The 21,252-nt window shown below is 34.6% G+C and overlaps 2 protein-coding genes and 1 long non-coding RNA gene across 3 annotated transcripts; 2 read left to right on the top strand and 1 right to left on the bottom strand.

Annotated features, from left to right (window-relative positions):
- Positions 1-1,232: 1,232 nt before the first annotated feature.
- LOC112277397 (serine/threonine-protein phosphatase PP2A catalytic subunit) lies at positions 1,233-6,511 on the top strand. Its single transcript, XM_024509618.3, has 12 exons — positions 1,233-1,609; positions 3,090-3,146; positions 3,477-3,560; positions 3,725-3,796; positions 3,983-4,054; positions 4,231-4,271; positions 4,480-4,546; positions 4,813-5,004; positions 5,139-5,228; positions 5,385-5,436; positions 5,548-5,603; positions 5,879-6,511. The coding sequence occupies exons 1-12, from the start codon at positions 1,523-1,525 to the stop codon at positions 5,942-5,944; spliced, it is 936 nt and encodes a 311-aa protein (XP_024365386.1). The 5' UTR covers positions 1,233-1,522; the 3' UTR covers positions 5,945-6,511.
- LOC149986304 (uncharacterized) lies at positions 6,189-7,315 on the bottom strand. The gene is made up of 2 exons (XR_016500814.1): positions 6,947-7,315; positions 6,189-6,646 (listed from the first exon to the last, which is right to left on the bottom strand). It is a non-coding gene; the product is annotated as an uncharacterized LOC149986304 (long non-coding RNA).
- A 924-nt stretch (positions 7,316-8,239) lies between these two features.
- Positions 8,240-12,620, top strand: LOC112277143 (serine/threonine-protein phosphatase PP2A-2 catalytic subunit). The gene is made up of 12 exons (XM_024509160.3): positions 8,240-8,560; positions 9,329-9,385; positions 9,574-9,657; positions 9,826-9,897; positions 10,147-10,218; positions 10,365-10,405; positions 10,641-10,707; positions 10,851-11,042; positions 11,193-11,282; positions 11,420-11,471; positions 11,896-11,951; positions 12,237-12,620. The coding sequence occupies exons 1-12, from the start codon at positions 8,468-8,470 to the stop codon at positions 12,300-12,302; spliced, it is 942 nt and encodes a 313-aa protein (XP_024364928.1). The 5' UTR covers positions 8,240-8,467; the 3' UTR covers positions 12,303-12,620.
- The last annotated feature ends 8,632 nt before the right edge of the window (positions 12,621-21,252 follow it).

Below are 21,252 nucleotides of genomic sequence, written 5' to 3'. Positions count from 1 at the left end.
ATCTTACAGCAAAACTTCAACAACTGTTTTCAATATAACTGGCTTTTTACAAATCAGCTCAACAATTTCAGCCAAATTGATTGTGTCTTAAAGCAAAATGATGTGCTGTTTATCACGTGTTCATTTTTTCTTGATTAACTTGTTTTTTTTTCCAAATATTTTATTTAAATTATGAAATTATATAATTTTAAAAAACATAACTTATGAATCATTTATAAACAAACAAAAACAAAATCTACAATAAACTTTTAAAAGTTAAATTTTTGAAAAAACTGAAAAACAAAAACTTCGTTAGCATTCATTGGTTTAAAAATATATTAGTATTTAGTACAAGTTATAAATCTGCAAATTGTGAACAAGGAAACGTAACATTTCATTAAAAATAAATCATGATTTGCATTATGAATTCAATCATTCATAAAACACTTAACTTAGTGGATACCATTTCTTGGATTTTAATTCATGAACACACTATTTATTTATTTTTAAATATTTTTTTATACGTTATTTTTGAGATTTTACAGGTAAACTATTAAGATGAAACTTAAGCAATATATTTTTGTAACACATATTAGACATGAAGACAAGACATTAACAGAAACCCACAAATAAAATTCAAACTTAGTAAAAATATATGTCAAAAACAATATAAACACTTTCCCTAGTTTATCTAATTACCTATACTTTAAGAGAAAGTCAACATTCCGCGAACATGACCATGACTTGTATGGAGAATCGTGTGCAAATTAAATTGATTAAAAGAGTAATGGAATGGGAACATTGCAAAGTTATAGTACCCAAATTCTAATTCAGCATTGGCACACAAAAACACACACGCCCACACACTTTTTTTCTTTCAGTATTCATACGTGAATATACATGAACGAACGCGCTAATTGGCTCAAATATCCGCTCAAAAAAGTAAAATAAATGAAAGAAAAATAATAAAATTGGAATACGTACATGAACTCAGAATGAAGAGACATGTACAGGAATAGACTTACGAGGGGAAGCCAGCGATGCCAAAAGCGGGTTGTCGACTGTCCAGCTGGAGAATTCATAATAGTCCTAGCTGGCGGCCTGACTGTGTCAACACGGGCTCCGGTCACCGGTGATGGGAGGCGGGGAAGGGGCGGGAGATTGTGTCTCCGGGCCCGGCCCGTCCCGTCCCGTCCATCCGAGTGGTTTCAGGGAGACTTCTGCCTGGCCTGTCGCCAATTTGCCTTCTTTCCTCTTTACTTCGTCTTCGTCTTCGTCTTATTCTTCTTCCTCCCCTTCTCCCGTTTGAACTATGATATGCTCTAGGGTTGCTTGGCTCTTCTCGTCGTTGTTTTTCCTCTCACTACCTCTCCTCGTTCTTTTCTCGTCTGTTGCACCTGAGTTGTAGCTTTACAGTTGCAGTTTAGGTTTGTGTTTCGCAAGGTGGTGAAGCGATTTTTAAGCCAGAAAACCGAGCGGGACGCGGAGAGTGCGATAGTCTGGGGGGGGGGGGGGGAGGGAGGGAGGGAAGCGGTAGTACGACATGAGTGTGCCTGCGGTATCCTCAAACGGTCAGCTGGACGCACAGATTGCTGAGCTCATACAATGCAAACCTTTATCCGAACTTGAGGTACGTGAAGCGGTGTTCCGTCTTGGTTGTTGTTGCTGCTGTTGTTGTTTGTTGTTGTTGTTGCCTAAGCGGATGAAGTTGTGGAGTCGTTTTTCTGCCGACTGGGCTCACGTGTTGCGACAGGAGGAGTTTAAGTTTTCTGTTGATTTGAAGAGTAAATCTGGTGAATGGTTGGAGGTTGAGAATCTTGAACTGTAGTTCGATGATGGTATGCCTTGGCTGCCAAAGGTTGAGTTTTTACTTGTAGGTGGACACTTGTTGTATATGGAGTTTACATTAACCAAAACGTTATGGCGAAATGAGCATGCGCTAGGGTGAATTTATTTCCTATTAATTCTTCGCTGTGCGTAGATGTCTCGAAGTGTTCGGCCTTAGTTCAACGGTAGCTACATAGGGTCTTAAACTACCCCTTTACTCGGGAAGGAACTTCTGCCAGTTTTTGAGCGGATATTTGAGCCATTTAGCGCATTCGTTCTCGTATTTTACGTTTTGGGTGTCTAAAGAACTAGATGAGTGGGAGGTTTGGGACTTTATGGAATGTGCCAACTGAAGCCGGCTAGTTTGGTCCCTAGACCCAGGTTGTCTAGATAGCAGAATTTTGAACTTTGTGGTACTATTTACTCGATAGCGATTCTTCAATTTGGACATGACATGCTCGATGATATTCGCAACCAGCCGAGTCCTCCTGGGTCACCTATAGGTTTCCTGAAATGGTAGGTGGGGATATTGGGAGATTGTCTCATTTTGTTACATAACTCAACTTTGCTCACGCTACGATTTCTTTTTACTGAGAGTACATTCTTGTGTTAAGTGGGACTGATCATAGCCTATGCTTCTGAAAGTCGTGCGTGACGGTGACTGTCTTCGATGACTCGCTCTTTGCACTTTATGATATAGCTGAATCGAACTTGGTTTTGTGACTTGTCAATCTATAGTTTCGAATTTTGTGACACACAGTGAGCGATTTTCTTCCTTTCGTAAGTTGTCCCCCATCGAGGGCGAAGATCACATGTCAACGAGAACATTTTATCAGGTTGATGTTAAAAGAAATGGAAGCATATTCTGGAGAGGCCAATGCAACACCTAAATTTGGGCCATATCAATTTCACCAGAATAGTTTTACAATAAAATAAAATAAAATAATAGCAATATTTTAAAACGATTATTGACGTGCGTGTCGTCCTTCATTTGCAATCTTTTGTAACCTGTATCTGTTCCGAGATTTTGCCCTTCGTATATCAAAGTATTCACGTATTTTTTATTTATTTATGTAAAGAATATGCTATATAGAGTCTGTTTTTGAGTCAGCCATGGCCATATCTGATCTAGACGTTCATATGTAGGGATTCTTAATTTTAATATTTCAGATAGTAGTGTTGAATTTCTGTAGTTCTTTAGAGGGTTCGGTAGTGACTAGAGACACTTGTGGAGCAATTGGTCATGCGGAGAATTCTGTTTGAGTTTTTGATCCGTCTTGCAGGTTAGAGGATTATGCGAGAAGGCAAAGGAAATTTTGATGCGGGAAAACAATGTTCAGGTACTTGTCTTCCTATCAATCATTCTCATTACTCTTAATCTGCCCATTAGTAGGAAATACTTTTTTGAAGTAATAGATAATTGTGGAGATCGCTTAGGTCAGCAGGATGCGATGAGTATGTCCTCATATCGAATCTGAAATTTAGCTGAGTGTACTGTTGAAACTTTAGATTTGAAGGGGTCTATCAACTATGGTTCGCACCTGAAATTATTATTATTATTTACTTATTTTAAATTATATATTATATTCACGCTATGGTTCAGCACGCTCAGGATGCGTATCTGACCCAAAACTCTGGAAATTTTCTGTGGTGGTGATGGGAGATAACAGCCAGTAAAGTGCCCTGTCACAATTTGTGGTGATATTCATGGCCAATTCCATGATCTTGCTGAACTCTTCCGAATCGGGGGAATGGTCAGTTCTCAATAATTCTCTTGTTGTTAGTAGCCCGCAAGTTTGTTAATTTATGGAAGCTCTCAAAAGCTCAAGAGTGTTCTCGAATTTTACAATCTTGTTTTTCCTGTTCGATATCTTTCAGAGGATTTTTGTGTTGATTGAAGTTTGTTGCTATGTGATAGTGTCCAGATACCAATTACTTGTTCATGGGGGATTATGTGGATCGCGGCTATTACTCAGTTGAAACCGCAACAGTAAGTTTTTATCTCATACAGTTTGACCATTTTCCCTTTGATAGTCTTTTTAGGAATTCTTCCATCTATTATCAACGAATGTTACTCCACTGCTGCGTTTCAGTTGTACGCTGCTAGAGTCTTCATTTTGTGGATATAACTTCCGACGATAGCAGCAGATTTTTAACCGTTGTTTTTAACCGACAGCTGCTGGTGGCCTTAAAAGTGCGATATCCTGATCGCATAACCATTCTCCGTGGTAACCATGAGAGTCGGCAGGTAATTTTTTGGATTCATGACACTGGCGGAACTCTCATCCTTTTTGAGTTACACCTTTCGTAGCATCTTATCTGTAGTGGTGGGATTTTCTGTTGCCATTCTGGTTGGCTTTGGCCATCAAAGAATGCTCTTCCTTATTGAGGTCCTGATGTGTCATTTTATGGTGTTTATATCAGATCACCCAGGTATATGGTTTCTATGACGAATGTCTTCGGAAGTAAGTCTAAAAATTCTAATTCTTTTTTGAGTGATTTCATTACGATTGTGCGACTCAAACTATTAACGGCACAAATCTTTAAATTAACTGAAATTATCTGCAATTATCTTCCAACAATCTGATCAGTATATCAACCTGAACCATACTAATGATATGTATTGTCATGAGGCCACCTAATCTAATCATTCTATCCTGGTTATTCATGCAGGTATGGAAATGCCAATGTATGGAAGATCTTTACTGATTTGTTCGATTATTTTCCTCTGACAGCACTGGTAAGGTTCTTTTACGCTTTGTGCCAACTGGCAGGTGTTCTCGTTTTATCTTTCAGGCTGTCCGCATTACTCTGGTCATCAAGTTCTTGTATTGTGTGTGGAGTTGGGGATTAGGAGTATCTCGTTATGATTTGCTTAGCACAGTCGGAAGTGTTCAGTTTATTGGCCAGTTATGTAACTAAAAAACAGAAGAAGCAGATCAGTGGTGAGTTTTCAATGGAGCTTCGATCATTGATGTGGACTCTGATCTGGATTTCTTTCTCCAGGTAGAATCAGAGATATTTTGTTTACATGGAGGGTTGTCACCAAGCATAGACTCTTTGGACCACATCCGTGATCTGGACCGAGTTCAAGAGGTTCCACATGAAGGCCCCATGTGTGATCTACTTTGGTCTGACCCTGATGACCGTTGTGGTTGGGGCATTTCTCCCCGTGGTGCTGGCTACACATTCGGCCAGGTGGTTGTCCTCTTCCAATGTACCTGTATGGTTCTCAAGTGGTTCACTAAATCAAGATTCAGACGAAGATGGACCAGTTATATAACTTATCATATCTTGTGGTGGTTGCTGATGCTACTCTTAATTGCGTGCAGGATATATCTGAGCAGTTCAATCACAACAACAATCTGAAGTTGGTCGCAAGGGCACATCAATTAGTTATGGAGGGTTACAATTGGGGACATGTAAGTTTTTTTTTTTTTTTTTTTTTTTTTTTTTTTTTTTTTTTTTTTTTTTTTTTTTTTTTTTTCCGGTGCTGAGTCCCATGTTATCATTTTTTACGTTATTGTGGTTGTTCACTTGTGATATACATCTAAGTGCTTCTGGCTTTGTGTTAGCAGGAACACAAGGTGGTCACCATTTTCAGTGCACCTAACTATTGCTACCGCTGTGGTACGCTCCTTGCTCTTTCTTTTTTTCGTATTATTTATTTGTAATATTTGGAAGCATTTATATTTGGTTTGGGGTTATATAATTTGATCGATTGTTTTTTATTGCTTGCAGGGAACATGGCGTCTATTTTGGAAGTCGATGACAACATGGGTCACACTTTCATTCAGGTTCGTCCCTCGAATCCCATCTACCTCGAAAAAATCATGTGTACAGGACTGCAATTTTGGAAAAGACATTTCCACCATGAAATGAACATTTAGTGAGGAATATGGAACTAAATGCAATGTTTTGGTAGTAAAACGGGAGTTTTCTTCTACGTTTTATTTTTGTGAAGTATCTTTTTCATTGGTGTTAATTTTCTCTAATTCAGCGTGTCTTGCTGACTGCATCCAAATATGCTATTTTCGGACTCGTGACTTATTTTTCATGATTGAATGAACAGTTTGAACCAGCCCCAAGACGAGGCGAACCAGACGTGACGAGACGTACACCAGACTACTTCTTATAGTCGGACTTTCGGAGGTCATTGGTTTTTTAAGTATGCTTAGGGCCATTTTGGATAATCTGTCCTCCATGCACTCAATTATGTAGATTTTCCTCAGTTTAGCATGATGTTGCCGAGTGTTAGCAGCCTGGATGTTGCCAGAACCGCCACATCATCACTTGATGTGTTCTTATTTCGTCGAGCGGTCATGCTTTTCTGATATCGCGGTGTAGCCGAGTCTCTGATTGGGGTGTCATTGCTGTCAATAGTCCTTACGTGGCCGATTATTTTCACTAGACGTCTCCTATGTATTGAAGCAATTGCAGAGCAAGTCAGTACAACTACAGGGCTATGATGACAGCGGAATTTCGATTTAGAGTTAAGGCGGACCAGCGGTTCGTCTATAATGATAGTCATTGATTGGATACTCTTTTCAGAGAATAACTCGGCTGGTGTGGGATCTACCAGTGTAGCCGTTCAACCGGGCTCTTGTCAGGATCGGCTGGTGGTGTTGATGGAATGACTCTGTACAGGCATTTGGTGTGTACTAAGTAATGAGGATCCCGTTGTCAGGGCCCTTCAATATCCTTATCAGTTGTTGTCCTGTATGATATCCATTCTTACTTTGTAGTATGTTTTGTGTTTAGTTTGTGTTTTTTTTGCTCTTTTGGATCCTTTATAGTTTGTTGGACTTCAAGTCTACGACGAGTTTCGTTGATCTGGTGCCTGTCATGGTTGACTTTCGTTTTTTGAGTATGTGATCATAAATCAAATACCCAATGCTTAAAGAATTTTTGAGTCTGATGAGTGCAAGGATTCTTGAATGCATTAATGTCATGGTATGTGTTCACGTCACTGCAACTTCTATGTCCTTACCCTGTCAAATCTGGATGCAGTTGGTTACTCTTTCATATCAAAAAAAAAACATTGCTAATAACACATCCGCACACTAAATGAAATCTTAACAATACTCTGCTATCATAACATATCACATCAATTGCGATGATGGAAATGAGGAAAAGGTACCATGGATATTTCTGAAGGGTCCGGTGAATTGAATTATTATTGTTAATCTTTCCTTCAAAAAACTCACGGGATTTTCCTACACATATACAAAGTTTTGAAACAATTCACAAATCTTAACCATGAGATTTGTGTCTCATATTTCTTGTGTATTGAAAAAATACGTGTTAATATTTCTTAATTATATTGTTTGCATTGTGACAACTATATTGCAGATTGTTGTTCATTATTGGCTTCCTTTCCACATATTACTCCCACAGCAAACATAGGACCTCTAATGCTAGTATTTATCAAAGGTACACAGTTATATTCACGAATTGTAGATAATTCACATTTCAAGAATAAAATTTTATTTTTGATGGTTTTGTTTCCACTCTAACAATTAATTTTAAAATTTTATGCAATAATTTATGATCCAATACGAAAGGTAATTTAGGCAAACTGTTTTGTCTGTGCCTTGTCAAACACTGTTCCATTTGATTAGAGAATGAACACTATTTTTAAGGATTTCAATATCAAAATTTCATGCTGTGTAACAAATATTTTTCAAACTTTGATAGTTAAGAATAAAATATAGTAGAATCAGAATCCAAAAAGCATGACTAATCAAAAGTAGAATCAAAAGTTAGGACACAAAGCATGCCTAATCAAAAGATAAATAAATAAAACACAATAAAATCTTGGTCATTGACTGAATGTATTTATAATACCATGCATAGATTAATTTATTAAAACACATACCTTTATTTATTTATTTATTTATTTTTTACTCCTAAGTTTTGAGAAATCAAATTTGATTTCAGAATATCAAAAGATAAACTCTCACGGAAAGTATCAAAATTCAAAAAGTTAATAAAGATTTTATTAGTTTCCACATAAAATTGAACAATTCATAAAAATAAGATTCAACTTAAAAGTATGCAACCTACACAACAATCGAACAAGTAACCAATTAAAAAATCATTTTTTGAAATATATATATTATTTAATTTAAAATTTTCCCTTTCATATCAAAGAATTATTTTCACAATTTATATAAAAAAGAACCCAATAATGAGAAAGGAACAAATTAATTACAAACTTGGAGAATGTCGAGATGCGTGGAGGAACGGGCCGGGTGGGCCTGGTGAGAACCCGTTCCCGTGCGCAACCCGGCGTCCTGTGACACTCACACGGGCTGGGTCGTGGCGCCATGTGGAACCCCCGGGCCCGGCCCGACCCGGCCCGCGCGGGCCAAAGCCGTCGTCTCCAGGCAACAACCCTGAAGCCAGAAGAAGAAGTGTGTCCAAAGCTGAGAGTTGAATCTGTTCTCCTTCCTCTGTTTCTCTCGCACTCTCGCGCTCTCACATTGCTCCGCTTGCGTTTTTATGCCTTCGAGGTGGGTTTCACAGTGACCCTAGTGATAGAATACGGTCGAGGAAGGTCGGGAGCGGTGTGAGTTTCGAAGCATTTGTGCGGAATCTGCGCAATCGAGGTGTCAGGGACGAGTGCGCCCGGTGGAGTGGAGCAGCTTAGGGGGGCGACATGAGTGTCCCTCCGGTATCGTCCAATGTGCACGGGCAGCTGGACGCACAGATTGCTCAGCTCATACAATGCAAGCCTTTGCCCGAGCTTGAGGTTCGTCCACCTTGCTCTTGCATCATCTGTTGTTGCGAATCCGTTTCAGCTAGAATTTTGGGTTAGGTCTTCTATTGCCGGTTGGTAAGTTGTGGATCAGCTTCGAATGTCGCGCTTGGACGTCTGTTTGCATGCTTCCTGGACTTTGTTTTCTGAGTTGGGGTGGCGTGGTCGCTTCTTGGGTGGAAGTGACGCCTTGGATGATCAGGGCGCTTGCGTACATATGTCTGGTTTAAGAGCTTCGCCTGTGGAGGACTGTACACCTCAAAAGGGTGTGTCCTCGTGGGAGACCCTTTGTTTTCCCACAATGAGGGTCACTTTTAACGTTCCGGTTAACATTCCCGTCCTAACCAAGCAGATATCTCCGCAGAATGATTTGTTCAATCTCAACTTGCGTAGTCCCTCCCCATGTGATTTTTCGGGCGAAGAAATGTAGGGGTTGATTATCTTCGAGACTGGTGTTGTTGCTGGAGTCATCTGAAGCAACAAATGTACCGCATAGGGAGTCAAATATTCAGATGTAGTGTATTGTAGATTCAACTGTTTCAGTGATTGCTGGATTCTAATTCTGTAGAACTTTTTCTGGTTTATAAGACAGATATTGATAAATTTTGGTAGGTCTGAATAACTTCTGAAAACTATGTCAGGTTTATTCCTACCACTTCCAGTAGCTCTTCCCTCACTGGTGCTTTGCATGCTTGGAAGATTGCAGGAACATAAAAATCATTCAGTTGGGATATCTGATGGGTTGTTAGAGTTGTAATCCAGGTTAGAGCATTGTGCGAGAAGGCGAAGGAGATCTTGATGGAAGAGAACAATGTTCAGGTTTGTGCTTTTCAAAGTAGCTATGCTCAGCCTGCTAATTACTCGCATCCTTTCATTACGGGCGGAGTCAAAGACATGGTTTAGAGTTGAATTTTATGGTGATTAATGGAAGGATGCTTAGATTGCAAGGTGACTAATTACCTCAGCAAGCTAACAGTTCATTATGACTCTTGGTTGGGTTGAAACAGCCTGTGAAGTGCCCTGTTACTATATGCGGAGACATACACGGCCAGTTCCATGATCTTGCGGAGCTATTTCGGATCGGAGGAATGGTCTGGTTTTCTTCCCTCGATTCCTCCTCTTGTTGGATGTGTTTCATTTGATCACTTTTAGTTAAATGCTTTTGTTTATTCAAGTACATTGTACAATTACATTTAGTCCAGCAGCAGAGGTGCAAGAAATGCATGTGATGCCCACAGTGAGTTTGTTTCCTATGATAGTGCCCAGATACCAACTACTTATTCATGGGCGATTACGTTGACCGAGGTTACTACTCTGTCGAGACGGCTACAGTGAGTATCCCATTTCTTTTATTATATAGTCAGGGTTCAATGCCTCGTACTTGGTATGTCAATGATGAGGGCTTTGATACGGAACTAACCTCTACTAACATGGAGTATTGTAGAGGGAGTTGATGTACTACGAGTGTATGCCACCCTTGGTTTTCGCCATGTTCTGCCTCACAAGCTTTGTACTTTGTGGTCATGTTGGTAGTGCATGTAATCGTGGCTACCTATGACTCGGGTGTTGGACTGTGACAGCTTTTGGTGGCATTGAAGGTTCGGCACCAAGACCGTATAACCATCTTGCGTGGAAACCATGAGAGTCGGCAGGTAAAACCGCTTGAATTAGAAGCTCCATACTTATAACTATGTCTTTTGCAATCATAATTCTGCCTCAGGTTGTTTTAAAATACTCTTTTTCGATATTGTAGCCCAGAGTTAATGGTGTTTATGATTTTTTACGTTGCTTGGAGCAGATTACTCAAGTGTACGGATTCTATGACGAGTGTCTTCGAAAGTGAGTTGAACTTGATTACGTATTTGCCTTATCTAACTTGAATAATTTCCCTCATTCAAGGCACGCGATTTTTGGATTTTTAAAATTTTCCCTCATTATTGCTTTGTGAAATGGAGTAGTTCTTCCCATGCTGCTAGGCAACTCCAGTATTTCCCCTAGTATTTTCCTTTTTTGAATTGGCTTTGTAGCAGTTCAGAGAGGCGTTTTGTAGTGATAGTACATGATGTGCTTTCAGGTATGGAAATGCCAACGTTTGGAAGATTTTTACGGACCTTTTTGATTATTTTCCTTTGACTGCCCTGGTAAGGTTTCTTCTGGCTCATCGTTGAAGAATGCAGTATGATAAGATGTTCTGTATATTTCAATAGTGTATGCTTCAAAAGTGGTTAGTATGTAAATATTGTTGATTACCAAGTGGGTTTGTTGATTGAAACTTTATCAACAGGTTGAGTCAGAGATATTTTGTTTGCATGGAGGGTTGTCGCCAAGCATAGATTCATTGGATCACATTCGTGACCTGGATAGGGTGCAAGAAGTTCCACATGAGGGTCCGATGTGTGATCTGTTATGGTCCGACCCTGACGACCGTTGTGGATGGGGCATTTCACCTCGTGGTGCTGGCTACACTTTTGGTCAGGTATATGTGCTTCACTGTGTTCATATTAGTCACCTTTAGTAACTATTTTAAAGTTTTTTGTTCCATCTCGTGTTTAAGCAAAGCTCACTGCATGTGTGTGTGTGTGTGTGTGTGTGCATGAGTGAATATTATTATCTTGAATTTTTGCAGGATATTTCGGAGCAGTTTAACCACAACAACAATCTTAAGCTTGTTGCAAGGGCTCACCAACTAGTTATGGAGGGTTACAATTGGGGGCATGTATGTTTCTCACATATATTCCCACTTTCTCTTTTTATGTTGCTTTGGATGGGTTTTTCTTTCTATTTTTTAAGCTGGAAAATGTCACTGGCTGTTTGGTGATGGCTAGCATCTTATATTACCTTTCATGTACTCAGGAACAAAAGGTGGTCACTATATTCAGCGCACCTAATTACTGCTATCGCTGTGGTAATGCCTTTCTCCTTCTCTGGTTTCCGTTTGTGTTTCTTATCTTTTCAAATAGTGGCATTTTGTTGCTCCTTGTTGCAACCGAGTCTAGCACAGCCTCTACCACCGTGTGACCTTGAAGTTCTGAGAGGATCTGTGTCATGTAATTACTTTTGGGTGTATTTACTTTCAGTGTTTCCTTCATTCTGTAGTCTGGTAATTCGAATTAGTTAAGACTTTTCTTGGTGGCATTTCTTCTTATTAAGTTAAATTTTCATGTATTAGCTTGTTTTCCGTATCTTTCAGAGCAATGCCAGACAAGTGTCTCCCGTATTCAAGGTTTATCAAATATCGTGTGAATATGTCTATATATATATATATATATATATATATATATAACGCAGTTCATATAGCAATATATTTATGTTGGCATATCATATTGCAGGTAATATGGCCGCTATACTAGAAGTCCACGACAACATGGCTCACACATTTATCCAGGTTAATTCTTTGCACGAAATCATCAGAATAGCATATTCTTAGCCAAACTGCTACATTAGACATATCATCATGTTAGTTTGATGGTCACCAAGTACTTATTCATAAGCAGATAGCAATACATCACGTACCGAAGAGTTTCTGTTTACACATGTGTCGTAACATTTCTGGCTTTTTTTTAACACTCTTGGAATAATACTTGGTTATTTTTCTTCGGATGATGGGTGTTTGAATTATGCGGATTCAATATAGACTAACTTAGATGCTTGTGGTTTGGATTTGTCGCAGTTCGAACCAGCTCCAAGACGGGGTGAACCAGATGTCACCCGGCGTACGCCCGACTACTTCTTATGACACGACATGTACGCGACTTGGTTGTTAAAGCATGCGTGACCTAATTTTTAGAAGTTTGTTCCAGCCTGTACTAGTGATGATCAAGGTTCTTTTCTGGTAGTTAGCGAGGTGCTGCCAAGCATTGGCAGCCCCACTTGGTTGCGGGAAGCACGTTTTGTCATAAAAGTGATGTAATTTCTAGGCTATGAAAGTACATGTAGGTAGTCACGTTGCGCTTGATTCTTCAGTCTCCGTAGTGGGTTCATACTCTTTGCCACTGCAGAGCTGCTCTTTAACGTTTGCTCCTTGTTTAATTATAATTAATTCTACCTTCAGACACTTTCATTTTCAATTTCATAAAAAGAAAATACTGTAACCTGGAATTTGTGATTGTCATGTTTTTGGGTAGTTAGATCTGAGAATTGTATGCGTATCTACATGGTTCTGTAATAGTGTAGGATTTATTAGTGATTGGTTTACGTTAATAAAAGGTTTTAACTTAATATAAACTTGAAAAAAGCCTTGTTCCTCAATTTTTTCTGCCTATATTGTTTTAACAATTTAAAAATTCTGACCTCGAAATTGTCTATGATGATTCTATTTCCACAATAATCAATTTTTACTTATAGTAAATATCCTAAAAACAATGTTATTTACAAACTATTAAAACGCAAAGTCACATTCCACGTATTAATAACTCTCTTTGTTATTTTGGTGTTTTTTTTGTTATTTTTTTTTTCCCCATCTTCTGAGTTATTGAAAGACATTTCTTAAAAATTAAACCAATATCTCCTAAATTTATATCTATTTAAATATGTTTCTGTGTGTGTATTTCTGGAATCCTTCTCTGTTGATATCACACGAGTTTATCAGTCATGTATTCATGTTTCTAGATGTATTTTAATTTTATTTTAAAAACTCAAGCCAATTAAATTAACAAGAAAATAGAACATTGTATGATAATGAGACAAAAAATAGAATTTGTAAATTATTTCAAGTAAATTGTAGTTTTAGAGTATAAAACCCCTCATTTAAAATTTTGAAATTTTATAAATTAGGAGTGCAGTTAATTGTAAAATATAAATAGGAATATTTCAGACTAATTGATTGGTTGAAATATCTTAACAATTGCAACTTTGTCTAATTTTTCTACAAAAAATCATATAGCGATTAATGAGAATGTCCATTTTCAAGATAATAATAGAGCATATTCTTTGCAAGATGCTGTAGGAATTGTTAGAAATTTTTTTAAAAGTATATGACAGTTAGTACTTATCAGGAAGTTATTTTAATTTAGGGTTATTTTTTATTTTTGTTTGTAATTGTTATTACAATAAATATTAAATAAAAATTTAAAAAACTCATCAATTGTAATTAATGTTGTTAAGGTAAAATAATTTTAATGTATTTATCTTTAATGTATTTTGATATTAGAAGTTTATCATGTTATTGATAGTAATTAATTATTTATTTTCATCTACTAATATGTGACAGAATTGCTATAGTTGAAAAAGTTAAACTTACCAGTAATTAGCTTGTTGATTTAATTAAATGTATATTACTTCCTTTAAGATGGAAACCAAATTGTTAGATGAAAACTCCCACTACATAAAGATTAGAAGTTGTGATTTGAAAAGGTTGGAGTAATTTCTTACAATGAGGTAAATTTATGCAAGAAATATTGACTAATTTGGAAGTTCTCTAATGTATTTAAACGAATAGTTTTTGGACTTTTAAAGATTGCTACTATTAGATTTGAGATGACTATATATTTTTAGAATTACATTTCTTTGAAGGATTCAAATAAGAATAATAATGACATGACTATAAATTAGAATATGTACAGAATATTTGTAAACTGACATATTAAAGATAATGCTTGTATTTTGGAAAGAGTTAATATAATAGTTTAACTTTATCTCTTGTAAAGTCTAATTTTAGAATTGATCATCTTTCTAAGTTATACAAAATTGTTTAACTTTCAAAGAATTAATGGTATTTCAAGGATGAAGGATTGTAAGAATATTAATAAAATTTAAAAATTCTTAGAAGCTTGTAATTTCCACTATGTTTGAGTTCTTTATTTTGTAAATATATGCTTTTATATATATTCAAGCGTTTATACAAGTTATTAAGAAATAAATATTATATTTATTTTGGAAACAAGACCAATAAATAGTCATAGATGTATTAAATATTTTTTAAAGTCTCTTCTATTAGTGAAACATATCAATTATTAATACAATGGATTGGTAATATTAGTGATTTTGAAAGAAATCAATTTGCTATTCAACTTGAGACTAGAGTGTTAAAAAATTGTCAAAAGACATATTCTTAATTTACAAATCTTTTAAGGTGCAAGCATTACTTAGAAGTTTGAAAACAACCTAATTGGGACCAATTTTATATTCAAAATATTCTATTTAATTTTACTTTTTTAGAATGATTTCTTATTTATTAGCACCGAATATTGCAATATTATAAAAGATTAAACTTATAAACCAAAATATAGTTTAGTGATTTATAAGTTCAAAACTTATTTATGATGTTAGATTATTTTTAAGTATATTAAATATAATCTAATATCTCTTAATTAATCCATAAATTAAAAAAATAACTTATATCATGATTCCATGTTACATGCTAATTAAATTGATGACAAGACAAAAAAAAATGAATGTCTTTAATAAGACATTTTCTTCTTTGTTGTTTTTATCTTGAGATGATGGCATTAATACAAATAGATAAATAATTAAAATGATTGTTGGAACTTAGAATTCAAAGCATATAATTTTTTTGATAGGATCCATTGCTTAGAGCAAAGAGTAATCTAAAAAGACAATTAGATGTCGATATATGACAACATTCGAAAGGATTAGCATAATACAATGCATTAATTTTCACAAAGATGTTTTAGACTATGTGTTGTAGTAAGTGTCCATAATAATATTTTTTTCTTACTTGTTGTGTTAAATAAAACTTTCTTAAAAATTTTGCTTGGAAGAAAAGAAGCAAAATCATTTAAATAAAAGGATGGTTAGTCTTGTATTAAATATTTTGAGGTCATTAGTTTCATAAATGAAATCAAGAAATGAAAAATGATTATTTAAATATAAGGTCAAAAATATTATTACAAAGAAAAATATGTGAATTTTTAGAAGGACTAGATATTATATTATAAATATTTTTTTAGTTTTATAATATTATGAAAAAAAATTACAGAAATGTCATTTAAATTTTGTTTGTAATACAAAGTGGTTGTTAGATATACAATGCAAGAAGGGATTGAAACAAATTAATTATGAGGATCATAGTATGAACATTGCCTTACACAAATTAGTTCAAAGGCTTATAATCTATATATAAAGACCGCTCAAGGAGACAAGTGGTGGCTTTCATTCACCACATGGATTGGTCTTTGTTTTCATCAAAGAGATTCATGTTTTATGGGGTTCACAACTAGTTTTATAGTTCATCACTACATTTTGTAGTTGATTGGGGAATTCTAAGGGTTCAAGTAGTAGTTCTTGATGGTTGCATGGATGGATCTTCTTTTTCATCAAAAAAGTTTGCCTTCTGTAAAGTTCATAAGATGTTCCATAAGGCATTTTACAAATAAATCAGAGCATTCTACATGGCATTTTACAATTAATTAAGGTATTTCATAGGGGATCATAAATTGTAAGAAATGACTCAAAGCTTTGAAAGACGCTTTGATTGATGAGCAACAACAACTTTTGATTCACATGGCCTCAGAGTCTCTCTGAATACTGCCCAAATGAAAATGAACTCAATCAAGTTTACTTGAGTAGACAACATTCACACCATTCTGGATATTTCTCTCACAAAGGCAACCGGTTTCTTAACTCCCACATGTTTCCAAACTACTAAGAATTCTTTTTGGAGAACCATGAAATCTTAATTGCTTATTACTGAGGTAGATTCTATGGATAAAAAGACTCTCAATATCTTTATGTATATTTTTTAATCTTTATAGATTTATATTTTCATATTTATAATTTTATAATTTTATATTTATAGATTGAATATTCTTGAAGGGAATATCAAAAGCAAATCAGGATCAAACAAGTGCAGTGTTAGCCGGGTATTAGATGTGTCCCGGGCATGAACTGGAACACCGCATCCGGGTATAGGACGCTTATACCATGTTACCGGGTTTCAACTAGGGTACAAAAACACATAGAAGCCGAGCAGAGTTTAGCTAAGTACAAAGCAAGGAAATTTGGAATTTATTGCTCAAAAGAAATTAGAAACAAGAAAAAACCAGAGGTGGGTTCATAAGCAAAATGGGTGATTAGAGGAGAAGATAAATCTAAACAGACAATGCAACAAAGGAAGGAGAAAAACAAGGAAACTTAGGAAAAAATAAATAAAAAATCAAACTATTTGAACGGCAAAGAGAAAAAATAAAAGCGAGATCAACAAGCTGCTGAATCTTCTCAAAACCCATAGTTTTTGCAGAGGGTTTAGTGAACAAGGTTGCCTTGTGGAGGAGCAAATATAATTATGGAATGGAAAGAGAATTATTATAACTACAGCAGTACAACTTTTAACTACGTTTTAGTAATTTAGTTATTTTTTAAAATTATTATTATTTTCATTACTTGTACAATCTAACAAAAAGTGATTCTATAGGAAAAATTGTAATATGTGATAGTGCTTGATTGCATCAATCACAGTCTTTTATTTCCAAGTTATGATATTGTATATTTAAAAAAATTCAATTAAACAAATTAATCCAAAATAATATTATAGAAAGCATTCTACTCAAAATAATTAATTGTAACAATATACAGATTATAAAAGATTCTATGTTGAAATAAAATTTGAGTGAACAATAAATAAAATATATATATATATATATATATATAGCCATATTACATTGTTAAGATGTTCTTAACATTATGAATCTTAATTAAGTTTTTATGAATATTTTGTAATGTCTAATAGACAACCACGAATTGATAATTTTTTATATTGTGGATTTGTCAGAAAAATAACTAGCTTAAATAGGAAAACAACATCCTCGATACATCCTTCAACTGTTGTGATTATGACAATCTTAATATCATATATCAAATGGTAGATATTGACTTACTAGCATCTGTAATGTTGTTATCATTTTTATACTTATTACAGTCAAAATAATAGAGGAACACCTTTATAATTTATTTGATAAAATATAATTTAAAAACAAATAAAATATACCATTATAATCTTTGTTTTTTGAACTTTTGTAACACTATACAATACAAAATATAATTATAAGTTTCATGTATAAATAATTTTAATTACAAAATAAATTTGAAGATTTGGGATCTTATTACCCATGTTTTCTTTCTATATAATAATTTCACTTATTAAAAATACTATTACATATTCAAAGTACTATTACATATTCAAAATAATATTACTTATTTATTATTTCTATATAAAATAAATATATTGTTTACATAACATACAATGTAATTTTATACATATGAAATTAAATCATATAGTTTGTTATTTAAAATTAAAATTAAAAAATATTTTTTCAAAATAAAAAGATGTATAAATACTTTTATAACAATTTGTTGACAAACAACAAAAGAAAATTATGAATAATGTAATAATCTTTTTATTAAGGATACAAACTTAAAAGTATTTTGAGTTGATATATAGAAATCTGTTTCACTTTCCCTCCCTCACAAACACATATTAGTATATAATACTTATAATCTTCTAATATTATTTTATTTTGTTGTATTATTTTAGAAAATGGATTTAAAAGAAGTTTTAAAGACAAAATTAATATACATGAATGTAAATAAAGAAGAATACATTATATAAACATCAAAATAAAAACAAAAATTAGATAGTAATGATTTAATATAGCTATTGGCAAGTAAAAAAAGAATAAGAAGTCTTGAACTAAGATTGGAATATAAAAAATAAATTAAAAAGATTAAAGATAGCTTGAATTTGATCCTTATATATATTAGCCAACAAAGACGTTGTGCAAAAACTTATTGAATAATATAAAACTTATAGATAAGTGTCTTAGTTATAAGGTGCTTCTACAATGATTTTTTAAAATACAAAAAACTTCTTTTAAGAGTTTTTCTGGCCACTTGGTGTATCTAATGACACTTGTAGATGTTATTTGCATTTACTAAAATTTCATAATATTCTATGAAGAAGGCAATTAAAATAAATCTTTATTTTATTTTATTTATTAAGATAGCATGGATAGTATTGACATTTTAGTATCTTTAATGAATATACAAAGAATAATTGATGACATAATCAAATAAAACTTTATTTGTACATACAATAAAAAGGAGAAAAAAAAGTAAATACTAATGTTAATAATACTTGATTTCTATCAATAAATTTAGGCTTATAAGAGATACAATAAAAGTATTGTAAGCCCTAAGAATAGGTATATTGTAATAAGTTTTTTATTTTATTTTATTTTATTTTTTATACATTCTCAAGAAATAAAAATTCTATGTATAAAATTTATTGAAAACATATTTTGAAACCAAAAGTTAGTCTAAATATTGATATTAACTTCATATTAAAAAAATTACTTTTCAAACAATGCTTTATTAAATACCAAATTCTATATTTAACTTAAAATAAGCTGTAATATTCAATTTTTTATAAAACAACCTTATTTTAGATGGTATCTTTTAATTTTAATTTTTGATTATGACTGCAATAACAAACTAATAGCCATTTGTTTTTACATGAGCTATTATTTGCTCATTTTTACTTTCTCAACTTACAATAATATATTCTTTATATTTACTAGTTTAACAATTCTATTAGCTTATATTTTTTAATAAAATTTATATTTAAAATACATCATAAGTATTTTGATAAATTTCTTCTTGAAAATTAAAATAGGCATCTAAAATGTGGTTGTCATTATGATAGGTGAATTGTCAAATTTTATTAAAAAAAGTTCACAAGCCTAATCTAATTGGACATAAATTAGCTTTTTGTTTTTGGGTTTTAACTTTATTTTTTTATTAAAAAAATCTTTATTCATGTAAAAAATGTATGCATACAATTTTTATTTTATTAACATTATTTAAATATAACATAATTTAAAATCTAAAGCTAATGCTTACAAAAAGATTGTCATTTAAAAAATGAAATGAAATCAATCAACCACAACTTTAGCAAAACTAGTCCTAAAATTAATTCCATGGATGTATACTATTCCACAAATTAACAATAATGGGATAATATTTAAATATAGAGTATAGCCTTAACTTCTTGTCATTAAACTTTTTAAACAGTTTAGCCTTAACTTCATTACCCTAAACCCTATACCAAGGATAAGATCTTTTTTAAGTCTAACCAATACCAAAGACTACATTATGCATAGTGAAAAAACAACCCTCCCTTTGCATAAAGTTTTGAACCTAAAACTATATGAAAAGGTTTTAGGTTCAAATTAGTGGTGGACATACCACCCTATCTTGTATATTGATTTCCAAATATTGTTATATTGTATTGTGTTTATTGTATATTTTTTCCACATGGGCTCATCACTCTTATTTCCGTTGCCCCCCCCCCCCCCCTCTCAAGATGAACAAAACACAAAGAAAGGATTTTTAAGTGAATCCAAATTTTTAACTTGGACAAACACCAATTAAATAAACATTCGTCATCCTTGGTATCTGGTCTAAGGGTACCTTCACCAATACCATCAATTGCACTCCTTCTCTTTAATAACAAGGTAGGAAAAGAGCTTTAAAGCCCCTTAATCATTCCCAACACAATAAAAAAACAATACATATATATACACACACATAAATCCATGTACACATATACAAATTTATTTATATATATATATATATATATTAATATAAATACCTATAAATATAAATATTGTTTATAGTTGAAACAACCACGGATTTTTGACGCACCAAAGACAAAACCCGAAACCAAAATATCGCCACCCTCGAGGAAGGTTCTGCCTGGGCTGAGGAGGGTGACCTGGCACAAAGCGATAGGCGAAAGCGCGGGACCGAGGACGCCGACGTGGCAGGGTGACGATTCCGAGCCTCACGGCAATAACTCCTTTTTAAAACCCGCACGCTGATCAAACCGGGGGGGGGTGGGAGGGTTGGGGGGGGGGGGTTGATTGATTAGTGGTTCCAAGCTCCGGGGAACCGCGTTCACCTGCCTAAAAGCCTGCAAAGATTCTGCCCGCTGTCGGGAACCACGAGAACGCACTTTTGGGAACCTGACCGTGTTCCCAAAAGGTTCCCGAACGGGGGGACGGGAAGGGAAGCGGAGCCGGGGGTGCTCATCAGGGCTTCCGACAGCGCTGCCGATGGCCTGATTCCGTGCGGATTTGGCTCTTGTGGTGAGGAACTAGATCAGTGGACGTGCCGATTCTTCCCGTGCGCCATTGTCTACTACTACTACTTCTCTTGCGAAGCTTTCAACGGCTGAAATCACCCACCCACCTAATTTTTCACTTGTCGTTTTGGAGTGTTTTTGTGAGAGGGAGTGACGACGAAGAACTTTGCAGATGAAGATTGCGGGCGGTTTTCTGGTTTTGTGACGGAAGATTTGGTCGCGTTTGGTTGAAATTCTTTCATTTCGGAGCAGTGGGTGTAGTGGATACCAGCTGTTTCATGGTTTGGTGAAGCTCTCACTAGGTTTGGTTTGTTTTCTTTTTCGGCGTGGTGATGAAGGTGATAGCTCAAAACGGAGTGATGATCGTGATGGGTTTGTGAGATGTTGGTGTCGATCGGGCGGTGGTGGAGAGTTTTAATGCAGTTATGTGATGTGGGAGAGAGAGGGTTGTAGGGATGTAGAAGTGTTGGAGGTGGGACAAGTTGGGGGGAGCTCGTCGTGGTGTGTGATTGTGCTGGCGGCGTGAAGGTCGAGCGTTGGAGGCAGGGTACCCTTTTTTTTTTTTTTTTTTTTTTTTTTTTTGGGAGGG

The sequence above is a fragment of the Physcomitrium patens genome, chromosome 25, assembly GCF_059467195.1.
Source record: "Physcomitrium patens ecotype Gransden chromosome 25, ASM5946719v1, whole genome shotgun sequence".
NCBI lineage: Eukaryota > Viridiplantae > Streptophyta > Bryopsida > Funariales > Funariaceae > Physcomitrium > Physcomitrium patens.
Note: the sequence above shows the minus strand (reverse complement) of the source record. Positions and strands in the feature narration are given on the sequence as shown.

Bases quoted from the DNA above. Each gene is read 5' to 3' on its own strand.
- LOC112277397 (XM_024509618.3), top strand. From the start codon at position 1,523: ATGAGTGTGCCTGCGGTATCCTCAAACGGTCAGCTGGACGCACAGATT. The intron at 3,561-3,724 runs GTCAGTTCTCAA...GCTATGTGATAG, and splicing joins TCTTCCGAATCGGGGGAATG to TGTCCAGATACCAATTACTT. The intron at 5,229-5,384 runs GTAAGTTTTTTT...TTGTGTTAGCAG, and splicing joins AGGGTTACAATTGGGGACAT to GAACACAAGGTGGTCACCAT.
- LOC112277143 (XM_024509160.3), top strand. From the start codon at position 8,468: ATGAGTGTCCCTCCGGTATCGTCCAATGTGCACGGGCAGCTGGACGCA. The intron at 10,219-10,364 runs GTAAAACCGCTT...TGCTTGGAGCAG, and splicing joins GAAACCATGAGAGTCGGCAG to ATTACTCAAGTGTACGGATT. The intron at 11,283-11,419 runs GTATGTTTCTCA...TCATGTACTCAG, and splicing joins AGGGTTACAATTGGGGGCAT to GAACAAAAGGTGGTCACTAT.